The following is a 25,812-nucleotide window of genomic DNA, read 5'->3' on the forward strand; positions in this document are numbered from 1 at the left end:
ATTGAAATAGTGAGCCTTGGTCTGGAATCATTTTGAGATAAGCAGACTAACAGATTGGCCAGAGAGAAAAGGCCACTATTCAATGGCAGCACCAATAAGAAGTCACCAATGGGAATGCTAATCTATACTTTAGAAACAAGGGAGTGTTCTCAGTCCCATTAGATTGACCTTCTCTGAATATAATCAAAAAGCAGCTAAACAATGTGACTTACTTACCATATACACAGGTTTTAAAAAGTTTCACTTTCCCTAATTTTATCCCCTCAAAGTTTATATAACCCATTTATATAGTCATCTTGAATCCTTTGAACACATGGGGTAGGGAAGGAGAGAGTAACATAAATAAATTATATCTCTGGCTGATCTGAAAAACATTAAATCAGAGCTATGTTCTGGGAAATCAACTACTTATATTTTCTAAAAACACTTTGCTTATATATTTATAATTTATTAAACACTAATAGAGAAAATAAAGAATTTGCATACTCCAAAAAACCCACAAAACTCTAAAGATTCTGGTACCCTGAGAAACCCCAAGCTTAGAGCAGCTTACTAAGCCAATTTGTCCCAAATCACACAAGTTAAGGTAGTTCACTGAACTCGGTCCTTTTCTGTATATTCAAACATTAAAGTGTGGTGAATATTCCATTTCTGGGAGTTACTATAGAAAACTATCTAAAAGAATGTCATAAGTCCTTTACAATCAACTTCCTAATAGTACAAAGTCACTCTATACTGGCAATTTCCAATCAATGTGCTGCAAGAGGGGAGGGGGGGGAGGAAGGAAGGAGGAGGGAGAGAGAAATGTTGTTCCACCCATCTATGCATTCTTTGGTTGATTTTTGAATGTGCCCTGACTGGACCTACAACTTTGGCTTATGGGGACAATGCTCTAACCAACTGTGCTACCAGGTCAGGGCAAGACTGCTTAGCTTTAAATCTAGGTTGCACACATTTAGGTGGTTAGTTGCATGACACTGAGCTAGTTGCTTGACCACTTATCTCAGTATGCTTGTCACTAAACATAACAGTTCTAAGCTCATAGGACTGTTTTGAGGATTAAAGAAGATGATGCATATAATGCAGCCTACCACAGTAACTGGGCATAAATTAAATAATGTTAGGTCTTATTGCTACCATTTATCTTTCAGGAGCTTCCAATGTACCAACAGAGACAAAAAAGAAGCTCAATGGCATAGATTCTAATAGAGGTATGTAAAGAGTATTCTGAGAGTCCAAAGTTACTTGCCCCACTGAAAACATTAAGGGGCACTCGGCCACAACAGTGTTATAAACCACATGCCAATGCATGTTGTTGTTTTTTTTCTCTTTTTAATTTTAATTTTAATTCTTCTCTCTTTTTTAGAGAGAGAGAAAAGAAGGAGATGAAGAGGGAGGAGAGAGAGAAACATTGATGTGAGGGCTGAACATCCATTGGCTACAGGAGCCTACTAGGAATCGAGCCTACAACCCAGGCATATGCCCTGGTGGAGAATGGAACCATCAACCTTTTGGTGAACAGAACAACACTCAACCAACAGAGCCACCCTGGCCAGGGTGAACACGTGCCAATTTTATTCACAGCATGCTTTGATCATGACTAGAGACTTCCTATATTAAATATACAATCATAACCATGGTTTACATAATAGTGAAACTGAAAGAGATCTGCATTTCTGTCATGCCAAAAATATAGATATGAGTATAAATTTAGAATTTAAACTGATAACCCCCTCACACACATATTCTATTGAGCTTTAGCTGATAATATTGTGCAAAAAAATCCATAGAAAATTTTAGTAGGAAAAAAAATTGGAAGTGATTTAGGAGTTTAGTGTCCTAAATTACAAAATACCTAAATCTAAAACTTTCAAACAATAAAACTCTTAAAATGTGCTAGACAACATGTAGGTAGTTGGAGGATGATGTGTAAAACAGATATTCTTGCCCTCATAGGTTTTACTATCTAGAGGCAAATCAGATATTATTTAATAAAATTACAATATAATGGAAAGCTGGGTGGGAGAGAGGTTTGAGAATATTCTTCTCACCCTTAATCTATATGGGAAAAGTGAATATTACATAAGTATTACCAAAGTCAAAATAAAACAACTAATTAACAGTGGGAATCATGATCTGGCTTTAGCCTTATTACATGCTAATCAGATGAAGATCTGCCAGTTTAAGTAGTCTTGCAGTTTCACTACCAATTTTTGCAAAGGAAATATGTATACACAAATCTACATAGAAACTTAGAAAAACGTATCTCAACAATTTTAAATTGTAATGCAACTGACCACAGAAAGGTCTCCATTTGTGAGGAATTCTATAATATAATGATACCACATAATACAAAAGAAATTATAGAAAAATGAAAAAGGTGATTACACTATTCCCCCCTTATACAGTTTCGATTTCTGTAGTTTCAATTTCGGTCAACCACAACCTGAAATTTTAAATGGAAAATTCCAGAAATAAACAAGTCATAAGTTTTATGTTGTGTGCTATTCTGAGTACTTCATTTCATTTTATGTAAACACTAGAGGCCCAGTGCATGAAATTCGTGCACTTGTGGGGGGAGGGGTCGCTCAGCCCAGCCTGTGGCCTCTGATAGGCCGGGAGCCATCAGTAGGACAGTAGGACATCTTTAGCGCTGCCACAAGGCAGGAGAGGCTCCAGCCACCAGGCAGGAGAGGCTCCAGCCACCGCCACTGCACTTGCCAGTCATGAGCCCGGGTTCTGGCTGAGCAGCACTTCCCCTGTGGGAGTGCACTGACCACCAGGGGGCAGCTCCTGCACTGAGCAGTGTGTGTCATATTGACCAGTTGTTCGGCCAGCTGATTTGCATATTAGCCTTTTATTATATAAGACTGTATCATCTTGCATCATCATAGAAAGGGTCAGTACAAGTTACAGTACAAGATATTTTGAGAGAGACCATATTTATATAACTTATTACAGCATGTTGGTTAACTGTTCTACTTTATTACTAGCATATATATATATATGAAACATGGCCTATATAGGTTTCAGTACTATCCAGCTTCAGGCATCCACTGGAACATATCTCTCATAGATAAGGGGGACTACTTTACTTGGGTCTTTTTATTATAATTTAAAAATATCTGAAGATCCAACTGAACTGTGATATGTAATATAAGCAAGCTACATTAAATCTAAAGTTTAAAGCATTCAATAGCCGAAACCGGTTTGGCTCAATGGATAGAGCGTCAGCTTGGGGACTGAAAGGTCCCGGGTTCGATTCTGGTCAAGGGCATGTACCTTGGTTGCGGGCATATCCCCGGTAGGGGGTGTGCAAGAGGCAGCTGATCAATTACTCTCTCTCATCGATGTTTCTAACTATCTCTCTCCCTTCCTCTCTGTACAAAATCAATAAAATATATTTAAAAAAAAAATAAAGCATTCAATAGAATTTTTGTTGTTTATTTTTAGAGAGAAAGGGAGTGGGAGAGAGAGAGAAAGAAACATGGATATGAAAGAGAAACTCATCAGTTGCCTTCTATACTTGCCCCCACCAGGGATGGATCTTGCAACCTAGGTATGTGGCCTGACAGGGAATCAAACCCACTACCTTTTGTTGAATTGAGACAATGTTCCAACCAATTGAGCCACATGACTAGGGCTCTATGGAATATTTAAGCAGCAATAACTGCCTTAAAAGAGTTAACCAAAATAAAATTACATTCCAGCACTATTTTTTCACCTTCAAGAGAAATAACCTCCACTCCATTTCTCCACCATATCCGTACTCTTTATTATTAGTGGGATGCAAAAAAAAGTTAATCCAATAGAGGACATTAGACACTTTACTAGGACTAACTCTACAAAAAAAAAACCACACCAAAAAAACCCTTTAGAAATTGAGCTTATAAAAAGACTGTCAATTACGTATATATTTTAAAAGGTATGTATTTGTGCAGTTCTATGATTTCATTCCATATATGAGTCCACATTTGGCTCTAGGGAACCTGTGTAAAAGGAGGGGACTGTACCTTGGGTTCCATTTTCCCAAGGACAGAACTTAGAAGATATGCAAATGTCTGTTGGACTGGATCAAATCAACATAATGACATCACCACCAATACAGCATATCACAGTGGCTAAATTCATTTCACATTTCAAAATTAACAAAACTACCCTATCTAATAAAGGGAATATGCTAATCGACCCTCACATCATCACAAAGATGGTGGCGCCCACAGCCAATAAGGAGGGATATGCTAATTGACTGTCCCACCCTCAAAGATGGCAGTGCCCACAGCCAATAAGGAGGGAATATGATAATTTACTGCCCCGCCCTCAGAGATGGCGGTGCCCACAGCCACAAGATAGTGGCGCCCAGTCCCCTCAGCCCTGATAGGGTGGCAGGCATGCAACAAGGCTGGGCCTATCCCCAGGGGGGCCTGGCCACTCCAGAGACCTGCCTCCAGAATCCACCAGTCCCCTCAGCCCCCTAGCTGCCCAGGGCCACCTGAGGCTCAGGTAACCAGGGCCGGCCAAGGCTTGCGCTGCCGGCAGTGGCAGCAGCAGAGGTGTGATGAAGCATTGCCTTCCCCTGATTGCTGGGTCACCTCCCACTCCTGAAGGCTCCTGGACTGAGAGGGGGCAGGCTGGGCTGAGGGACTACCCCCTCTAGTGCATGAATTTTCATGCACCGGGCCTCTAGTACGTTCATATAAGCTTACAAGCATATTGGTAGGATTTGCCATTTATGTATTTATTTTATACTAGAGGCCTGAAGCACAAAATTTGTACAGTTGGGAGGGAGTGGGTCCCTTAGCCCAGATTGCGAGAGGGCGCAGGCCAGGCTAAAGGACCCCACCGGTGCACAATCGGAGCTGGGAAGGGATGCGGGACGTTGGCCAACCGGGACAGGACAGCAGGAGGGCTCCAGGGCATGTCCGGCCCATCTCACTCAGTCCTGATCGGCCAGACCTCAGCAGAAAGCTAACCTACCAGTGGAAGTGTCTGACCCCTGGTGGTCAGTGCAGGTCATAGCGAGCGGTTGAGTGGCCTTAGCATATCATTAACATAATACGCTTTGATTGGTTGAACAGATGACAGGATGACCTGACACTTAGCATATTAGGCTTTTATTATATAGGATATTTATTTTATTTAGAAATTTTTATTTATTACATTTTAAAAAGAGGATAGAGAAACATCCATTTGTTGTTCCACTTATTCATGTATTCACTATTGATTCCTGTATGTGCCCTGAGTGAGGATCGAACTCCAAACCCTGGAATATCAGGACCACACTCTAACCAACTGAGCTACTGGGGCAGGGCAATTTTACATGAACTTTATTTTTATTTATTTATTTATTTATTTATTTATTTTTATATATTTTATTGATTTTGTACAGAGAGGAAGGGAGAGAGATAGAGAGTTAGAAACATTGATGAGAGAGAGAGTCATCAATCAGCTGCCTCTTGCACACCCCCTACTGGGGATATGCCCGCAACCAAGGTACAGGGAATCGAACCTGGGACCCTTCAGTCACCAAGCCGGTCCCGGCAATTTTACATGAACTTTAAATGGTAAACCCAGCCTTGGCTGGGTAGCTCAGTTGGTTAGAGAGTGGTCCCCATATGCCAAGGTCATGGGTTCAATCCTCAGGGCACATACAAGAAGCAACTAATGAATGCATGACTAGTGGAAAAACAAATTGATGTTTCGCTCTCCCTCTCTCACTCTCTAAAATAAAAAAATTTAAAAAATGTAAAGCTCATATAAAATTGAAATTTATAAATAAGAAAAAGCCACAGCCCTATGACATATTTTTAAGGTTCTTATAGCTTAAAGTAAATTTCTTTAAATGATTTCATCCTCAGCATAAATGTCAGTAAATATTCTAAAATAAATGTAATTTACACATTACCATAAATTTTAGAAAGAACAATTGATTCGATTGAACACCATTTCAGTGCTTACCCCCCACTTATTCTTACTTCTGCCCACTCACAGACATTTTTAAAAGTCTTTCAGAGCTTTCTCTGTAAAAAAAAAAAAAAAAAAGAAAAAGAAAAAAGAAAAAAAAGAAAAGACAGCAGTCGTCTCTAAAAATAATGTGAATTGCCTATATTCTCAAACTTCACAGAAATTTTAGATTCCAACAGAAATCTCAGTATTTTAGTATTATTCTGCTTTTGTTTCCATGAACCAAAGATTTGTAGGTAAATTGGTAACTTAGCAAGCTGTTGGCAATCTATCTTTATTATAACAATTATAATAAAATCATAATGCAGCACAGTTTTTGAAATCCTATAAGAGGTAAAAAAAAAAAAAAAAAAAAAAAAAAAAAAAAGGTAAGATACTCTCACACCAAATGACAAATTATAGTGCCACATGCACACTCTCATCAGAGGTTCTGAGTTGTGCCCAACCACTTTCCAAGTGATGTCAAGACCTCTGGAAATCAAACAGGAAATCCTCCTTTCTGGTTCTTCCAAAGCATCAAAACTGAACAGGTGGCCTCAGTACAATTCGAGGAAGGTTCTGGGAAAAACGAACCGGCTCTGAAGGGATCTCCGGAAAGTACAATCATTCATTCATCTCCACCAATTCAGACTGAGTATGACCCCCATCCCACTGTAGGCCCTGCAGGACCCAAATGAATCAGACCCCAAATCTGCTCTCTCTGTGAGACGGGTGCGGTGGCACGGAGTAGGAAGGCACATAAACAACTACGAGGTTTCTATGCGAGTGTTGAGGTATGGACAGAATCTAGTTTTCACCCAGGTTGACAAGTGCTCACAACCTGTTTGCTGGACAAATGAATCAACAAATAACCATATAAAACACTAAGACGAGCCAGGAGCAGCGGGTGCATACTCGCCGCTGTCCCCGTGGCCTAGCCGCCCACCCGCCGGCTGCAGACCCAGGGCGGGATGCCACCCTCCCCTCTTCCCGCCTCAGGCGGCGGCGGCGGCGACCAAAGTTCAGCGGGAGCCCGGGCCCAGGCTGCGCCCTCCCTGCGCCCCCGAGTGGCACCTACCGTTGGTATACGAAGACCCCGAGGCCGAGGCGGCCCCATTCTGGGCCTGGAGGCCGGTGAGGGCGCCGCCGGAGGCCGGTACCCCCGGCTGGGACATGACGGCGGAGGTTATCCGGGGTGGAAGGGGCTGGTCGCGGGGTGCGACAGCGCCAAGCCAAGCGATGAGAGACGACTACTGGAAGCGAAGGGAGAGAACGACTGCGGGCGGGAGGCGGGGAGGAGAGAGGGAGGCGCATCAAGCCCTAGGCCCGGCGCCACATTCTCCCCAGCCCACCCGCGGCCACGACTCGGCCTGGGAGCTGAGGGAGGGTAGGTAGTCGCGTCGGTGGGGCCGGGAACGCGGCGCTGGAAGGAGGCAGCCCAGCCCAGAGAGCGGAGAGGCCCCAGCCGGAAGTGTCAGCCGGCCGCGCAGGCGCAGTGGGGACACGTGGCACTTCCGGCTCCGGGCTGGCGGCGGCCGCCGCAGTCGGTGCCCTCCCGGCGGGGCTGCCCAGAGGCCAGCTGACAGCCCCGGGTGTCCCGGCCCTGAGGACCGTGTTCGGCCTGGCCTGCCACGTCACTGACTCTCACCGCCGGCCGGAAGTGGCGTGTGTCACCGGTACGGAAATCCCCCGCCGTCCGTAAACGTCATCTCGCCGGCAGGGCCGGGACCTTGGCGCAGTCAGCGTTTCACTGGCCGCTTCCGAGAAATGGGACTGACAGCTTCTCTCCTCGGGTTTTGGGGAAGGTTACCTGATACTACAGGCGTCATCATCCTCTGTTGAGACTATATGCCTGGTAGCTGGAATAATGTTCATGGCGGTATTTCATTATATTCCAGGTGTAAAGTGTAAGGACGTTTTTTTAAAAAAAGAGGTGGTTAATTATGTACGTGCGTTAAAAGTGTAATCACCTTGGCGGAGGCCTTGCTCTTTGACCTGAGGATTTAAAAGTAATTTTAATTTCGAATTCGCTGATTCATAGCATAGTCACCTAAAGTTCATTAAGGGCACATTGAACAGCACGTGTAAATGGCAGTTTTATTTCTAAGCGTTTACAGTAAGCGAAAGCAATCAAACTTCCTTCCTGGGCAACTCTCTCTATGGAGCACACAGGCGCCTTTCCCTATCCCCTTCCCCCAGGCGTGTTTTCCTTTTCTCTCTTTCTCCAAAGTTCCCAAGTGTTGTAGAATAGAAAGAAGCTAGGAACAATGCAGGACAAGTGGAATAGGGAAGCTAACACAGATAGCTAAAAGGCAGTTTGCAGCCACCTAGTAAATTTTATCTTCCCTAAACTAAAGGACGCTTAAGAGTAAGTGGTTTGCAGTTCTCCTCCCCAGAGGGTAAAAAGCACCCAACTCAGGGAGACAGACAACAGAAATCCAAGTAAGTGCCATTTGCCAACCCCACCCAAAACAGACAAACTAAGAGAATAAATCTCATTTTGGTAAAGCTGATCAATATCCGATTGATCCACTCCTAAACGCCTAGCCTTTAAAACTCCCGGAACTGAAGGTCCCAGTGTGCCTATGCTATTCCCCTCGCCCTCCCCACCCCCTTTCCCACCCCCGTCTCCTAACCTTTAAGGAACCCCATGAGACTTGCAACCAGGGAAGCCATGGGCAGCAGGAGCTCCTCCCAGGCTAACCCCTGACCTTATCTCCCAGGCCCCCTTTTTCTGACTTCCCAGTGAGCCAAGGCAGCCCAGCCTAGACTCCTATTGCTTCTGTGCTCTTCTTGTTTCACTGTCCTAAATATATTTTTGCTGCGGTCAATAAATTATTGCTTTCTTTTCTACACTTGTGTCTTGATTGAAATCTTTCCCTAAAGAAGACAAGAACCAAGGTCTCCTCATCTCCAGGGAAACACAAGGGCCCTATCTTTTGCCTAACTTGTTTTCTGAGCCCATTTCTTCTATGGCTCACTTCTACCTCTCTGCCTTCCTGAATAAACTCTCGTATAGTTTGTGTCTTGCCTCTGAATTCTTTCTCAACCAGAACTCAAGTACTGAGGTTGCCCAACCAAGACCCAGTTTGACTCCACTGGTCTAACACCTGGAGCCAGTTTCGCTGCCAATAATCCTATACAGATATTTTAGGCCTCCCCTGAAGTTGTCAGGTTTAATATGTGGTTCCTTTTTAGTCCATAGGACGAATGACCATTTACCAGGGTGACCGTACTTTGAATAAAGGAAAGTAATCAGAGTTTTCATGGGACACTGGACACAGTTCCTAAATAGACACAAACTCCTAGAGAACCAAAATCACACTCTATCAGTGAAAATAGGAGCTTCTGTTAATCAATAGAGTTTTCCATCAGGTCTCATCTAACAGTGGGCCCAGTGAGTCCCTGAATCTATCCTGTGATTATACCCCAGTTCTGGAATGCATAATTAGAATAGACATGCTCAAAAAAGAAGAAAAGAATAGAAAGATACATTTTAAAAAAGAATAGACATGTTCAGCAACTGGTAGGATCCTCATGTTGGATCCCTAACCCGAGGAGTAATAACTGAATGAGAGATGAGGAGAGAGGTGTGCGGGAAGTGGGGGTTGGGGGGAAAGCATTGTGATTATACAGTTATTTTAAGTCTCTTGAGTTTGTAAAATAACCAGAGGCCCAGAGAGGAATCCCTGCAGAAACCAGGGGAAGGTGAGAAAGGAATTGTTGGGATGTGAGGGAAATTAAAGTTGGAGTGCTTCAAGATATAATATATTTGATATTTGGACTTTAATTTGTGACCATTAGGGAGTCACTACTGACTTTGAACAATATTGTGGCATGAAGTAAAAATCTGTGCTGGTGGGGAAGGGGTGGAATATAGGCAGGGTATCACAGATGAATATGCAGTTCTTGATATTAAGCAGTTTACAGTGGGATGGTGAAGCAAATACACAAATCAAGGCAGGATATGATAAAGATCCAAGAAAGGGCCCTTGCTGATTTGGCTCAGGGGATAGAGTGATGGCTGGGGACTGAAGAGTCCCGGGTTCAATTCCAGTCAAGGTTACAAGCCTGGGTTGTGGCCTTGGTCCCTGGTGGGGGGTGTGCAGGAATCAGCCAATTAATGATTCTCTCTCGTCATTGATGTTTCTCCCCACCCCACCCCCCCTCTCTCCTTTCCTCTCTGAAATCAATAAAAACATACTTTTAAAAAATATCCCAGAAAGATGTGAAATCAGAGAAAAGAGGTCTCAAACAGAGAATGGAAGCAAAAAATGCTTTGGCAATTTACTCCCCCAACCCCCTTTCCGATTTCTCTATTCTACCCTACCTCTTAAAACAATGTTTGTAATTTGGCTCCAACTATGATATCTTATTTGCCCTTGATATCTATTCATGAGAGTACTGATATTTGCTCAAAGCTTTTTAGGCCAAACTCATTGCTCACAATTGCTGTCAAAGCAGGGGAAGGAGGCTCTGGCCGGAAGCTCTGCTGGTTAGAGCCCTGGTCGGCAAACTGCCGCTCTTTGGCCCCTTGAGTGTGGCTGTTCCACAAAATACCACTGCCTGGGCGAGGCTATTTTGAAGAAGTGGTGTTAGAAGAAGTTTAAGTTTAAAAAATTTGGCTCTCAAAAGGAATTTCAATTGTTGTAGTGTTGATATTTGGCTCTGTTGACTAATTAGTTTGCCGACCACTGGGTTAGAGTGTTCATCCGATATGCCAGGTTTATGGGTTCAATCCCTAGACAGAGCACATACAAGATCATAAATGAATGCATAAATAAGTGGAACAACAAGTCAGTCTCTCTCTCCCTCTCTCTCTCTCTCTCTCTCTCTCTCTCTCTCTCTCTCTCTCTCCTCAACCCCTCTAAAATCAATAAACAAAACAAACAAACAAAAAAAGCGCCAGGGAAGAAGATGCAAATAATACAAGTCCTCAGAGACAACAGACCAGACCAAAAATGCAAGTCATGCGGCTGAAGCTTGTGTAGAAAAGAACTTTGACATCCAGCTGCACCTGAAACCAAAGTCTTTGCCACCCCCACCTCCACACACTCACCCTATGGAACCAAAAGACCAGGACATAACTTAAAACAACTTCCCTTCTGGGAGAGGAGACTTTTTTCTTTGGCAAGTAGACTTTTCTTTTCTTTGGCAAGTAGACTTTTTTTTTTTTTTTTTTTTTAACTTTTGAGGCCAAAGAGAAATAGAAATTGGAGTGAATAGTCAATATCAATTTAGCTGCCTCCATTCTAGGTAGGGTTCCCTGCTCTGAGTTAATGATAAAGCCCTTTTTAAACTACAGGTTTATACTATTGACTAAAATGTCATGCCAAAGGTTTCACAATCTCTGGGGTGAAGTACATCTCATTTAATTTAATATCAAATGCCTGCTATAAAAGGTTAAATTATATACAAAATGAGCAAGACCTAAACTGCCATCTCAAGTCTGAAAAACAAACAGTATGAATTCGAAAATATTAAATTTTATCCTAATTCTATATAATCATTTTCCTGAGAACCTTTCTAAAATATCTTTGCTGCCTGTGGAATTTCACAACTTTGTACAAGTTACAAGTATTAACTTCTCTGACTTCTCTGACTTCTTTAGGATGAAGATGACACTTTTGGCCAAACTGTTTTATCCAAGTTCCAAATCATATATCCCAAGACCAGTTAAAAATATGACAAACTCGCCGGGACCGGTTTGGCTCAGTGGATAGAGCTTTCGGCCTGCGGACTGAAGGGTCCCGGGTTCGATTCCGGTCAAGGGCATGTACCTTGGTTGCGGGCCCATCCCCAGTGGGGGGGCGATTCCGGTCAAGGGCATGTACCTTGGTTGCGGGCGCATCCCCAGTGGGGGGTGTGCAGGAGGCAGCTGATCGATGATTCTCTCTCATCGATGTTTCTAACTCTCTATCCCTCTCTCTTCCTCTCTGTGAAAAATCAATAAAATATATTTTTAAAAAATATGACAAACTCAAGCTTCTCAATATTTTTTAAAATATATTTTTATTGACTTTAGAAAGAGGGGAAAGGGGATGGAGAGCAATAGAAACATTGATCTGCTGCCTCCTGCACACCCACTGAATCACATGGGCCAGGCTCAAGTTTCTCAATCTCAATCTTTTAAAGAGAAAATAGACCTGAGAGAGAAACTGAATCTTCCTGAGGTCAGACAGAAAACCCGGGTGACTCTTCAAATGAGCAAATGCTTACACCTGGTCTCAAAATTACATTAGTTTCTTTCTCATTTTTATGCAATTCCTTAATGATCTTGGTTTGTTGACCTTGGCACAGGAGTTTGATTTGGTTAAACCAAGCTTCTTTGAACTTTGTTCTGTTTAAGCAATATCTGTATCCAAAGGAAAAAAAAAAACTGATGGAGAGGATTAGCCATTTCAAAAAGTAAATAACCTCATTGGTTAAATCAGGTTAAATATACAAATAATTTGCTAATAAGTAAGCAATTTTTCCCCTAAAATTTGTTCCACCTCTAAAAATCCATGTTACTGTTACTCCTTCCAAAAGTATAGTTAAGTCTCTTAAATTTTTTGTACATTTTTAATGTAGTCAGTTTTAAACTATTGAGAAGGAAAGCAGCATTTGTCATCTGTCTATCCTAACTTAACAATAGGAAGTTAACTGGTAAGACAGCATATGAAAAATAGTTTAGTATTGTCTACACATTGTCAAATCCTTCTCTGACTTCTTAAAATGTGGTCACACAAATATCAAGAGAAAATTATTAGTGCTATTACTAGTTGTTAAGGATGTTGCTATTTCTTTGGCCAACTACCTATACATACCCTACACTACCATACACATTTCTAAACTGATGTCACAGGGACTCCCCCTCCCCACATGGGAGTCTGTACTTGTTCTTCAATAAAATTTCCACCTTTGCTATAAAATAATAATAATAATAATAATAATAATAATAATATAATAATAAAATAAACCAATGTCTTTCAATTTTTCCTCTTATTTTCTAGAACATGACCCTTCTGCTGCATCTGCATCCTTCATTTGTATATTTATTGAATTTACTTTTATTTATTTTTAGATTTTTAATATTGATATATATATATTTAAAATATGTGTTTATTAATTTTTAGAGAGAATGTAAGGTAGAGAAAGAGGGAGAGAGAAAGAGAGAGAGAGAGATTGATTCCAGAGAGAAGCATCAATTGGTTGTCTCCCATACATACCCCAACTGGGGATTGAACCCACAATCTAAGTATGTGCCCTAACTGGAAATCAACTTGCAACCTTTTGGTGTATCAGAGACACTCCAACCAACTGAGCCACCTGGCCAGGGTTAAACCTATTTTTTCATTGTACTTTCTGCTGACTGTCCTCAGCAGTTCTTTCATTCATTGAGTAATTTATTCAATAAATACAGTAAAACCTTGATATAACGGACTAATTTGGGTGAGGGGGTGTCCATTATATAAAAAAGTAGGTTTTCCAAATGCGTATGTTTAAAAATTGACAAATTAGTTTACCTATTTTTACTTAAGTAGATACATGTATGTAATTAAAATTAAGTATGTGTAAAAAAGAAAAGTTTAATTTCACAGAAAAGTTTTCTATATGTATTACAGTAATTTTAAATTTATATTGAATAGGTCTAGTAAATGATTGCGTTTGTCAGTCACTACAAGTAAACAAATGCATTCGGCTGGGGAGTGGCTTAGCACACATGGGAACATCAGGGCTAACATTAAAACTGCTGCAGAGTGCTAGTCGGTTTGGCTCAGTGGATAGAGCTTCTGCTTGGGGACTGAAAGGTCCCATGCTGGGGTTGTGGGCTCGACCCCCAGTAGGGGGCGTGCAGGAGGCAGTCGATCCATGATTCTCATCATTGATGTTTCTCTCTTTCCCTCTCCCTTCTTCTCTGAAATCAATAAAAACATATTTTAAAAGCAACCTCACAGGGTGATCTCATCATAAATTCCTAACTAGGAAGATCATGGTGGGTAGTCATGCCCCATGCATGTAACTTCGTTAGTAAAAGGGTTGATTATCTTTGCCTGAGCAAGGCCTGTCCATTGTTCTTGTACATCTAGATTAACCCACTTTTGGAATGCCAGAGTAACTCTCTTTTCCAGACTCCTAGGATGCATAAGCATCTCAACAGAGCACATACTCTTGTTAACCATACTGTAATCCAATCTCACCTTGTTAACTCCCTTCATTTAATTTTCCTTATGTTCCCACCTTAATTTCAAATTCATAAAAGAAACTGCAAACTATTATTCTAGGAAGCGTTTTTTCCCTCAATCTGTTGAGAACTTGCTTCCAGTTGTCCTCTGTTTGGCTCAAATAAATTTAAAAAAAATTTTTTTAATTGATTTTTAGAGAGAGGGGAAGAAAGAGGGAGAGAAACATCCATGTGAGAGAGAAGGATTCATGGAGCTGCCTTCTGCACACACCCCACTGGGGATCAGTCAGCAATCCAGGCATGTGCCCTGACTGAGAATCTAACCTGCAAGCTTTCCGGGCACAGGAAGACACCCAACCAACTGAACCACTCTGGCCGAGGCTCAAATCAATTTTTATAAAAATATAGGTTTGGACCTTCTTACAAGAGCAATCTTGGAAGCTCTGTCATCACACTTCCATTCCAGGCATCAAAATATCTCCATTTAAACACATTTAAGGAAGCTAACACTAATCTATTAACAATGAACTGCAGTCCAGACAGTCTTGTTAAAGCTCAATACCCGGCCGCTAACACATTATCTGGCATTTAGCTACATTTTGTAAATCATTTGTGAATTCGAGAAACAGGTGTATTTCAAAAGTGTATTCTTTAAAAATGACATCACCGCCCCGCCAGTATTGCCCAGTGGTTGAGCGTATAGGCCCATGCACCAGGAGGTCCCCAGTTTGATTCCAGTCAGGGCACATGCCCAGCAGGGCACGTGAAGGAGGCAGCCCTTGATGTCTCTCTCTCCTGGATGTTTCTGTCTCTGCCTCCTCCTTCCTCTCTCTGAAATCAATAAAAACACATTTTTAAAAAACGACGTCACGGATAATTTCCCCAAGGGACGGGTATTTCCCTCTCTCTTTAGTCCCATGGGCCCCGAAAGCCCCTTTGGGCCAGTGTGGGGAGACCGGGCTGCACGGAGACGTGCTCAGCTGGGGGACTGGCGCCGGAACCCGTTGGAAGCGGAACCGAGGCCGCCCGGCGCTACAATCCTGCGGACAATCAGGAGTGCAGCACCCGCGGGTCCGGAAGGAGTGGAGGTGAGCTAGGGCAGCGGCAGCCATCGCGCTTTGCAGTTGGGTTCCGGAGGGTGTAGGGCTGACGCCAATTAAGGGATCGCGTTCTCTCCAATCGCAGGTGAGTGCCGACCTCTCCTCCCGGGGGAACCGGCGGGCGGCAGCTGTGGATCCCGAGGAAGGCGCACTTTTTTTGGGTCTGGGCTCGTCCAGAGTCCCCTCCTGCGGCGGGGCGAGGAAGGGGCGCCTGTTTTTCCCCCCGGAATCAGGCGGCGCGAGGCAGGATGGGTTCCTTTTCTGTTGTGCCGGGCCGCTGTGAGGGTCCTCTGGGCAGGACACCGCAGCTGTCACACGGTGGGTTATTTCGGGAAAGAACGAGATGACTCTCCACGGCGGGCAAGCCCGCCCTTCCCCTCGGCCTCAGTCCCCTCACCTGGCGAGGTGCAGGCGGCAGGAATCTGACAGCTCCGGAGGCTGTGACACTGCGTGTTGTTTTCAGTCTCCCAGTGAGTGTAGGGCACACTGAGCTTTACTTCTAGTAGTTGACGTTTTGCCACCGCTCAGGTCCCATTTGAGTGGGGAAAGATCCACTGCCGGGATCCACTGTCATGATTCACACATTGTTCCAAGATTTTTACAAGATAGAAGTCTTTTGACAGCAGCGAAAACTCGGACATTGTAGGCCAAGAAAACCCCCCAAACTCATCAGAAATTTAACCTGTTTGGTGCGTGGGCAAACTGAGGTTAAGGAATCTTTTTTATCTAGAAAAATTAAACCTAGTATTATTTGCGTATAGTTAAATCAGAGTCTGTACTCTGAAGAATGTTGTCTGTTCAGTGTTACGTGCCAGGTAAGAGTAAGCCACATCGGAGCAAATGAAAGAAAAGGAAAGGGACATTTATTGACTACTGTTGGAGGCGCTAGCTACGCTCACAGCAGTCCTCTGAGGAAGGTGGTGGTATCGTTTCTATTGTACAGAGGAGGAATGAAGGAAGGTTTACAATTTGTCAATGATTCGTGGTGCTGATGTATCAAAGCAGTTGTATAAGTAATATTGTTTAGTGGATTTGGACTCATTACCGAAATATTTTGAACTTCAGAAACTTTCAAGTTTTGGAATTGGCATTTTCTGAGTTTGTGGAAAAGGAAGGTGTTGCCTTTTATTTTTAGAAATGTTAGTGTTTTCAATAATTATGATTAGCAGTTTAAGTCAGGTACATTTTAAGTTCTCTTTACTTGCATTTCAAAAGCAAGAATTGAGCCGAAACTGGTTTGGCTCAGTGGATAGAGCGTCGGCTTGGGGACTGAAAGGTCCCGGGTTCGATTCCGGTCAAGGGCATGTACCTTGGTTGCGGGCACATCCCCAGTGGGGAGTGTGCAAGAGGCAGCTGATCGATGACTCTCTCTCATGGATATTTCTAACTCTCTATCTCTCTTCCTTCCTCTCTGTACAAAATCAATAAAATATATATATATATATATTTTTTTAAAAAAAGCAAGAATTGAGACAAAAGATAGGTCTGTTAAAAATAAAAATCGCTGCCACAGCATTTGAAGCTTACCAATCAGAATTCTATAGTAATGATTATTTTTCCACTCTCTTCTTTACATACACTTGTCTGAAACTCATTCAATTTCTCTGCAAAACATTATTAAGCAAATAATTTTAAAATCACAGTGTTGAGCCGAAACCGGTTTGGTTCAATGGATAGAGCATCGGGTTGGGGACTGAAAGGTCCCTGGTTCGATTCCGGTCAAGGGCATTTACCTTGGTTTCGGGCACATCCCCAGTAGGGGGTGTGCAAGAGGCAGCTGATCGATGACTCTCTCTCATCAATGTTTCTAACTCTCTATCTCTCTCCCTTCCTCTCTGTACAAAAATCAATAAAAAAAAACAACACAAAAACATATATATATATATATATATATATATATATATATATATATAAAATCACAGTGTTGAAAAGTTTTTTTTCCTTGTGTATAGCTTTTAGAATAATTTCAGTTAAAAATATTTTAAGGATTGAATTTGTCATTGCTTATGTCAATTTTTATTAAAAAACATTTTTATTGATTTCAGAGAGGAAGGGAGAGGGAGAGAGATAGAAACATAAATGATGGGAATCATTGATTAGCTGCCTCCTGACCCATTCTGGGAACCAAGCCCACAACCCTGGCAAGTGCTCTTGATTGGAATCGAACCTGGGGCCCTTCAGTCCGCAGGCTGATGTTCTAGCCACTGAGCCAAACCAGCTGGGTAATTTTCATTTTCTTAATTCAGTATAGGCAAGTTCAGTACTCACAACTTTTTTTCCATAATATAGAGATTCCCCCCCTTTTTTTCATTCTTAAAAGAATCCTACTATTTATATTTGTCACAAATTTAACTGTCTTTCCCCTAGAGAAAACTTAGTGTGTACTTTTTGTTGATTACATTAACTAAAAGGTCTTGTTCCATTGTTATAATTGTTATGTATTCACCCCTAAAATGTTTTCTTGAATTTTTTATTTGCATAACTGCTTTAAAACTTTAAAGGCTATAGGAAGAAATTCTAACAGTCTTAGGGGAGAATATTTATAAAGCAGTACTGTCTGGAAACATTGAACATTGTTACTCTCTGTCCTTAGTAATGCACAGGGCCTTGCTGAAATTCTGCAAAACATGGTCAAGAAGACATTTTGGCCTTCTTTATATTTCTAGAATTTCAATTAGAGAGAGAGGTATATGTAATTTCTAAATTAGCTTACAGATAGCATACTCATCTTATGGATTTTGTACTTTTTAAAATTTGTCTATTCTTTTCCTCCTATCACCCTTCCCCCTTCCTCCACTTTCCCCCTGCTCCCTGAAACTTGTACATGATTTAATCATAAACCTGATACAGTTAGGTCAAACATTATGATTAATCTCTTCTAGTGAAATTTCTTTTTACCTGGAGTTGAAGGAAACTAGTCTAGTGCCCTATCTGGTGACAGTGTTTTAATATTTAAAATAGAATCCGAATATCATTAAAAACTTGCTCATATTAAAAGTTGTTAATATATTAAAAAATTTTTAATTGATTTGAGAAAGAGAAACATCAATTCTTGTTTTTCTACTTATTTATGCATTCATTAGTTGATTCTTACATGTGCCCGCAATGTTGGCATATCAGGACAGCGCTCTAACCAACTGAGCTATACCAGACCAGGCCTAAAAATTGTTAATATTGAAGTTAATTTGAAAATTCGCTTTTAAAGTTTGTGCACTGAATTTTAATTAATTTAGTCTGAATAAGTTAATACCATCTTATATTGTATAGTATTCAAGGTGTTCTGGGTATATTATCATATTTAACCATTCTTACAACACCAAGGCAGGAGGTTGATTATTTCCATTATAGGAAAGATTGACTTTTCCAGAATAATAGTATTTCAAAATATGCATGTTAAATGCATATTTTTAAAATTCTAGATAGGTACTCTATCCATTTTATCTTAGCTCTACCATACTTTATTTACAAAAGTTATTAATGTATTGATTGTATAATCCTATTTTATATCATATTTGCCTTGTTAGACTATCATAGCTTTTATTTTTTTTCAGTAGTATTTTTTGGAGTATTTGTATCCTGTTGTAGTGTATTTATTTTTTCCCTTAAAGTTTATACCAATGGTTCTGCCTAATTACTTATATAAATTTGTTGTAAATATTAAAAGGCCGTGTAAATTTATAAATTTGACTAATTTTTAATATTACCTTTATTGAGTAGTTCCTGTGTCATAAAATTTACCCTTATAAATATAGTTCAGTGATTTTAGTATATTCACAATGTTGGCAACCATCACCACTGTCTAATTCCAGAACATTTTGTCACCCCCAAAAAGAAACCCAGTACCCATTAGCAGCCACTCCTCCCAGTTTTCTCTTTCTTTCCTGTCTGAAAACACTAATCTACTTATTCTAAGGATATGCCTATTTAAGAAGGTGGTTTTTTTTTGTAAGAAGTTATTTTTAATCTGAGAGGTTCTATTCCACTATATCCTTTGCACTAATTTTCATGTTACATGAGTAGACCACTTTTCCAATCTGTATAGGGCTTTTCCTGTTTAGTGTTCATGCAATAAATAAATCTGCTGATGTGTATATGTTTCCTTGTTCTTGACCTTTGCTCTTCACATGTCTTAATAGGGTGTTCATGGTGTTGTGTAACCTGTTCTCAGGGCTCAGATATCTGTTTGTGGCTAAGTATCTTTTATTCTTAGTTAGGCATTTTTATCTTTACTTTAAAATGACTAATGACTCCCAGCTTGTTTTAAGATTCTTAGAAACCTCGAGTTTTTAGAAATATAGATATCTCATTATCTTCTAAAGCAGAGTTTTCTCATATGTTATTAAATTATTTCTTTTGGGACAAATTTTATAGTAATAAATAGGTGCCATATTCTCTCTCTCTCTCTCCCTTTCTCTCTCTCTCTCTCTCTCTCTCTCTCTCTCTCTCTCTCTCTCTCTGTCTTTCTCTCTCTCTGCAACCTTTTTTCTTTAGAGAGGTAGGGAGGAAGGGAGAGGGAAACATGGATGTGAGGATGAGAGACACATCATTGGTTGCCTCTTGCACAAACATGGTAGACCTGACCCAGCATTGAACTTGAGATCCTCCCATGTGTGGGAGGACACCCCCAACTAGCTGAGCCACCTAGCCAGGGCCTCCCTTGAATTCTTGAACCCCACATTCGCCTCTGATTGCTGGCACAGTTATGGCCCACCTCACCCTTTTACTACATCAATGCCTGCTTTTCTAAAAAGGCTTTCCTCTTCTCCCAGTTCTATATTTTGAGAACCCTGCCTTTGATTTCCATCCCTATGCACCACTACCTTTGTACCTTTTTCCACTCAGCCTGAACTTCTGATCACATCACCTTAGTTTCTCTTACTAGTACTCAATTTCCTGTTCCCTTGTCTTTTATTTTTAATTTTTATTTTTTAAAAATATATTTTATTGATTTTTTTACAGAGAGGAAGAGAGAGGGATAGAGAGTTAGAAACATCGATGCCACAGAGTCATCGATCGGCTGCCTCTTGCACACCCCCTACTGGGGATGTGCCCTCAACCAAGGTACATGCCCTTGACTGGAATTGAACCTGGGACCTTTCGGTCCACAGACCAACGCTCTACCACTGAGCCAAACCGGCTTCAGCCTCTTGTCTTTTATTAGGTCCTGTTCTGCAAGTCCATAATCCTCCTCCATTCAGTGTTCTCTAAAGTTAAGCATTGGTGGAGAGTGAGGGTGGGGAGGAGTGGGGGAGATGGAAATCAGTGCAGATTGGTACTGCTAAAGTCTTTCAACTCCAGCCAAGCACTTGACTCTTCTTTTAACTTGATCTTTTCCTGCACATGGCTATTTTCATACTCACTCTGCTCCTCAGAATTCCTCTACACCCCTTCTTCACTTTTGGAGTGAGATTCCTGCCACCTCCACTATTTACACCTGGCCTGCCTTTCTTGTAGTAATCTTAGAGGACTCAAAGTGCTCTCAGCCCAGGCTCCTCTTGAAACTTTGCCCCTTTGGTTAGCTCCTTCCTTCTCTTTCTCTCTCATCTTTAACCTCTCCCTTTCCACTATCTCCTTCCCTTCAGTTTATCAACATACTCTAAGCTTCACCTTTCCTTAAAAAGAAAATCTCATTTCCCTCATTCTATCTCACACTTTTTAAAAACATTTTTTTTTTTTTTAATTTCAGAGAAGAAGAAGAGAGAGAGAAGGAGAGAGATAGAGATAGAAACATCAATGATGAAAGAATCATTCATCAGCTGCTTCCTGCATAATCCCTACTGAAAGAATGAGCCTGCAACCTGGGCCTGTACCCTGACCAGGAATCGAACTGTGACCTCTGATTCATAGGTTGATACTCAACCCGTGAGTCACACCAGATGGGCTCATCTCAAACTTTTTGAAAGAGGATTTTTCCTTACTGCCTCCGCCTATTAACCTCCTGTCCCATTCACTTTCTTTTTAATATATTTTTTATTGATTTCAGAGAGGAAGGGAGAGGGAGAGAGAGATAGGAACATCTCTTGCACACCCCTATTGGGGTTTGAGCCCGCAACCTGGGCATGTGCCTTTGACCAGAATTGAACCTGGGACCCTTCAGTTTGCAGGCTAACACTCTAAAGTATAGTCTATACACTTAGCCAAACCTGCTAAGGCCCATTCACTTGTTAATACAGCAAGTAGATAGTAAATATTTTGTGCATTGTATGTCATTTGATCCTTTAAAAAAAAAAAAAAAATATATATATATATATATATATATACACACACACACACACACACACACACACACCCCGTATTTTTCGGACCATAAGACGCACTTTTTTCCCCCCAGAAGTGGGGGGAAAAAGTCCCTGCGTCTTATGGTCCAAATATAGCCTACACATATACTGTAAAAAAAAAGTTTTTTTACTTGCCCGGCTCTGTGTGGTCTCTGTGTGCTTGCCCGGCTCTAAAATGGTTCTAAATGCTGCTGTTTACTTTACAGGGTTGATTACATGTGTTTATGACTGTGATGTTGGGTTTTAATGCACATAAAATATTTTAGGACACTATTTGTTTCAGAATCTTTTTTTCTTCATTTCCCTTCTCTAAAAACTGGTGCGTCTTATGGTCCGGTGTGTCTTATGGTCCGAAAAATACGGTATATGATATATATACACACACACACACACACACACACCTTTTAATTATACAGGATAGGTTGTCCCCCAAAATGCAAAATTTTGAATAATTATAAAGGCAATATTTATTAAAATACGTTTCATTTTCAAAATTGAGCTCTCAGCTGTTAAAGTATGTATACATTTTTTGGGATACCCTGAATATATTGCTGTTGTAGATCTCATTCTTGTGATACTGACACATGAAGCTTTATAGTTTGCCAGTCACTGTCTTAATCAGGAATCAACTGATTGCAGGAACAAAATTCTGCTCATGCTAGTAAGGAGAGGAGGGTAAGGAAAAGTTTATTGATCGAGAAGGCCTAGCTTAAGATAAAGATTTTTTTTTTAAACATTCAATAATATGATTAAAATTTGAAAAGTGTAAGCAAAAGATAAACACAGAAATTTACCACCTGGTACCAATTACTTCAAAAGACCAAAAGAAATAGAAAAAGAGCTTTTATTCCATTGGTATAATCAGACTATGAAACTTATTTTATCATAGACTTCCTTCTTTTCTTTCTCTTCTTCCTGCTCTTCCTGCCCCCACTCCATCATTTCTGGTAAATATTCCATAGGTCATATGTACTATAATTAATTTAATTTGCACATAGATTATTTCTAAAGTTTTTCTTATATAACACTTCGATGCACATCTTTATATATAAAGCTTTTCCAAATTTAGAACTATTTCTTTTTAAAAAAATGTTTTTATTGATTTTATGTTTGAAAGAGAGAGAAAAAAATTGATGGGTTGTCTATTGCACACCCCTCCTGGGGATCACGCTTTACCCCGGGCATGTGCCCTGACTGGCAATCCGACTGGAAATCTCCGTGAATGGAAAGAAGCTCAACCAACTGAGCCACACTGTCAGAGTTAGGACAATTTCTGAAAGTAGAATTCTTAGGTCAAGTGGTATCAACAGATTTATTATTGTCAAAGTGGTTTTGAGAAAGATTTGTAGAAATTTATACTGCCACTAACAATGCCTCATTTTACCTAACAATACACCTTTTCTAGTCCTGGCTGTTATAATTCTTTTTCACGTTGAGAACTTTTTTCTTCTTTGTGTTTGTTTCTTTGATGGGCAAAAAATGGTCTCTGCTTAATATTTTAATGGCATTTTATACATCAGTATAGATCAGGTTAGACCCGCCTGGATAAGAGTATTTAATTCTTTGTGGTAAAATTGTTATAAGGTTATTTACTCAGAGTTGGTTAATGTTGTTATTTAATGTATATTGGCATTTAATGTTGTCTACTAAATTCAAACATGTTTTTTTCCAGACCCTGTAAGATTTGGATATGTCCTTCATATTTGACTGGATTTATAGTGGTTTCAGCAGTGTGCTACAGTTTTTAGGTAATGTTGGCTCTTTATTCTCTATTGTTATCCATGTAACCTACTTATATAAAAATGCTTATTTGTCTAGAGCAGTGGTCGGCAAACTCAGTAGTCAACAGAGCCAAATATCAACAATACAACAATTGAAATTTCTTTTGAGAGCCAAATTTTTTAAACTTAAACTACTTCTAACGCCACTTCTTCAAAATAGACTCACCCAGGCCGTGGTATTTTGTGGAAGAGCCACACCCAAGGGGCCAAAGACTTGCATGTGTCTCGCGAGCTGCAGTTTGCCGACCACAAGTCTAGAGCCCAGTAGTTAAGAATGTGATCTTTGAAATTGTAAAAAAAAAAAAAAAGCCCTAGCAGGTTTGGCTCAGCGGACTCAAGGGTCCCAGGTTCGATTCTGGCCAAGGGCACATGCCCCGGGGTTTCGGGCTTGATCCCCAGTGGGTGGTGGTCAGGAGTTGGCTGAGCAATGATTCTCTTTCATTGTTGATGTTTCTATCTCTCCGTCTCTCTTCCTCTCTGAAATCAATAAAAATATATTAAAAAAAAAAGAAATTATAAAAAAAACTTTAATGACTGATTGTAGCTCTTTTAAATTATGTAATCTTAGGCAAATTACTCAATTTAGTTTTAGTTTCCTTATCTGGAAAATAATAAATCCTACTTCTTAAAATGGTTATTAGGAATATTACAGGATGGGGCAAAACTAGGCTTATAATTAATTGTTTGCATGGAAAATAATATAGCACTTAATAAATAATAGCCCTGACCAGGTAGTTCAGTTGGTTAGAGTGTCATGCCGATACACCAAGGTTGCTCTGCTTCAATCCCTGGTCAGGGCACATATAAGAATCAACCAATGAATTGGTTGATAAAAATTGAATCAACCAAGAATCAACCAATGAATTGGTTGATAACAATAAAAATTGATATCCCAATGCACCGAGATTGCAGGTTCCACCTCTGTTCAAGAATCAACCAATGAATGCATAGCAGTGGATAGAGCGTCAGTCTGTGGACTGAAGGGTCCCAGGTTCGATTCCGGTCAAGGGCATGTACATTGGTTGCGGGCACGTCCCCAGTAGGGGGTGTGCAGGAGGCGGCTGGTCGATGTTTCTCTCTTATCAGTGTTTCTAGCTCTCTATCCCTCTCCCTTCCTCTCTGTAAAAAAAATCAATAAAATATATTTAAAAAAAATGAATGCATGAATGGTGGAACAATAAATCGATGTTTATTAAAAAAATTTAGTCCAATCCACTGTACAGATTAAAGTTTAAATGTTCTAGGTGTTCCATTTTGGAATCTTATCCAATATACGTTTGCTATTTAAGGATGGTAAGATTGATTGCATTGGTTAGAAACAATCTATATAGAAACCTTTTTTAAAAAATAATATGTTTTTGCCCTTGCTCAGTGAATAGAGCATTGGCCTGCAGACCAAAGGGTCCTGGGTTCAATTCCTGTCAAGGGCTCATACCTCAGTTGTAGGGTCCTCCCCAGCCTGGGCTCTGGTTGGGGCTTGTGCTGGAGACAATCAGTCAATGTGTTTGTCTTTCCCTTTCTCTGCTCTCTTCCATTCTCCCTACCAATCAATGGAAAAATATCCTCTGGCAAGGATTAACAAAATTTTTTTATTGCTTTTAGAGAGAGAGGAAGGGAGAGGAAGAGAGAGAGAAATATCTAGGAGAGAGAAACATCAATTGGCTGTCTCTTGCACGCCCCCTTTCTGGGGATCAAGTCAGCAACCCAGACGTGTGCCCTTACTGGTTATGGAACCAGTGACCTCTTAGTGCATGGGACAGTGCTCAGCCAACTGAATCACACTGGTCGGGCTGAGGAAACCTTTTAAGAAATAAAAATATTTAAAGAAGTTACTAGTTAGAATTCATAAAGATCAAATAAATGTCCTATCACAGCTCAAGTAAATATGGAAGATAATCTTCCCCTAAGGATATGAATTGTTAGTTGACCTATGAATCAGGAGGTCACGGTTCAATTCCTGGTTGGAGCACATGCCCAGGTTGCAGGCTCCATCCCCAGTGTAGGGCATGCAAGAGGCAGCCAATCAATGATTCTCTCTCATCATTGATGTTTCTATCTTTCTCTCTCTCTCCCTCTCTCTGAATAAAAATAAATAAAAATATATTTAAAAAAAGAAAAACAGGATATCATTTTGGTGGGTGATATTGATAATGGGGGAGGTTATATGTGTGTAGAAATAGTACACATGGGAAACCTCTGCCTTTCTGTCAATTTTGTTGTAAATCTAAAACTGCTCTTAAAAATATTTAAGGAAAAATAATAAGGCTCAATATGGAATGGCAGTAAATGCCAGAGTCAATAACTTGGTCAATGTTGTCTTTTTTCTATTTATATATGATTTTTTCAATGCTTGGTAATACATCTAAAATTATATGTTTTATTTTGTTGCTTAGATTTATGCAATCCTGTAAACCTTAATCTTATTCTCAGAGAAATTTGACAATGAACAAAACTGTTACTGAAAAACTTACTGTAAATTTTTGTTAATCCTTACCTAAGGATATTTTTTCCATTGATTTTTAGAGAGAGTGGGAGGGAGGAAA

General features: G+C 40.5%; 2 protein-coding genes across 3 annotated transcripts in view; one reads left to right on the forward strand and one right to left on the reverse strand.

Moving 5' to 3' along the window:
- Positions 1-7,418, reverse strand: part of SEC24A (SEC24 homolog A, COPII coat complex component) — a 60,722-nt gene extending 53,304 nt beyond the window's left edge. Inside the window, exon 1 of one of the 2 annotated variants that reach the window (XM_084886567.1) lies at positions 7,022-7,413. In XM_084886567.1, coding sequence (XP_084742693.1) covers positions 7,022-7,118 — 97 coding nt within the window. In that variant the 5' untranslated portion in view covers positions 7,119-7,413. Of the gene's footprint in view, positions 1-7,021 lie in introns of both variants that reach the window. The other variant, XM_084886568.1, reaches the window with a different exon arrangement.
- A 121-nt stretch (positions 7,419-7,539) lies between these two features.
- SAR1B (secretion associated Ras related GTPase 1B) overlaps positions 7,540-25,812 on the forward strand; it is a 34,445-nt gene continuing 16,172 nt past the window's right edge. The window contains exons 1-3 of the mRNA XM_084886746.1: positions 7,540-7,619; positions 15,024-15,295; positions 23,161-23,236. Of these exons, the coding sequence (XP_084742872.1) occupies positions 23,179-23,236 (58 nt within the window). The 5' untranslated portion in view covers positions 7,540-7,619; positions 15,024-15,295; positions 23,161-23,178. The remainder of the gene's footprint in view (positions 7,620-15,023; positions 15,296-23,160; positions 23,237-25,812) is intronic.

This window comes from Pipistrellus hanaki (assembly GCF_964339955.1).
Source record: "Pipistrellus hanaki genome assembly, chromosome: 5".
NCBI classification, from domain to species: Eukaryota; Metazoa; Chordata; class Mammalia; order Chiroptera; family Vespertilionidae; genus Pipistrellus; species Pipistrellus hanaki.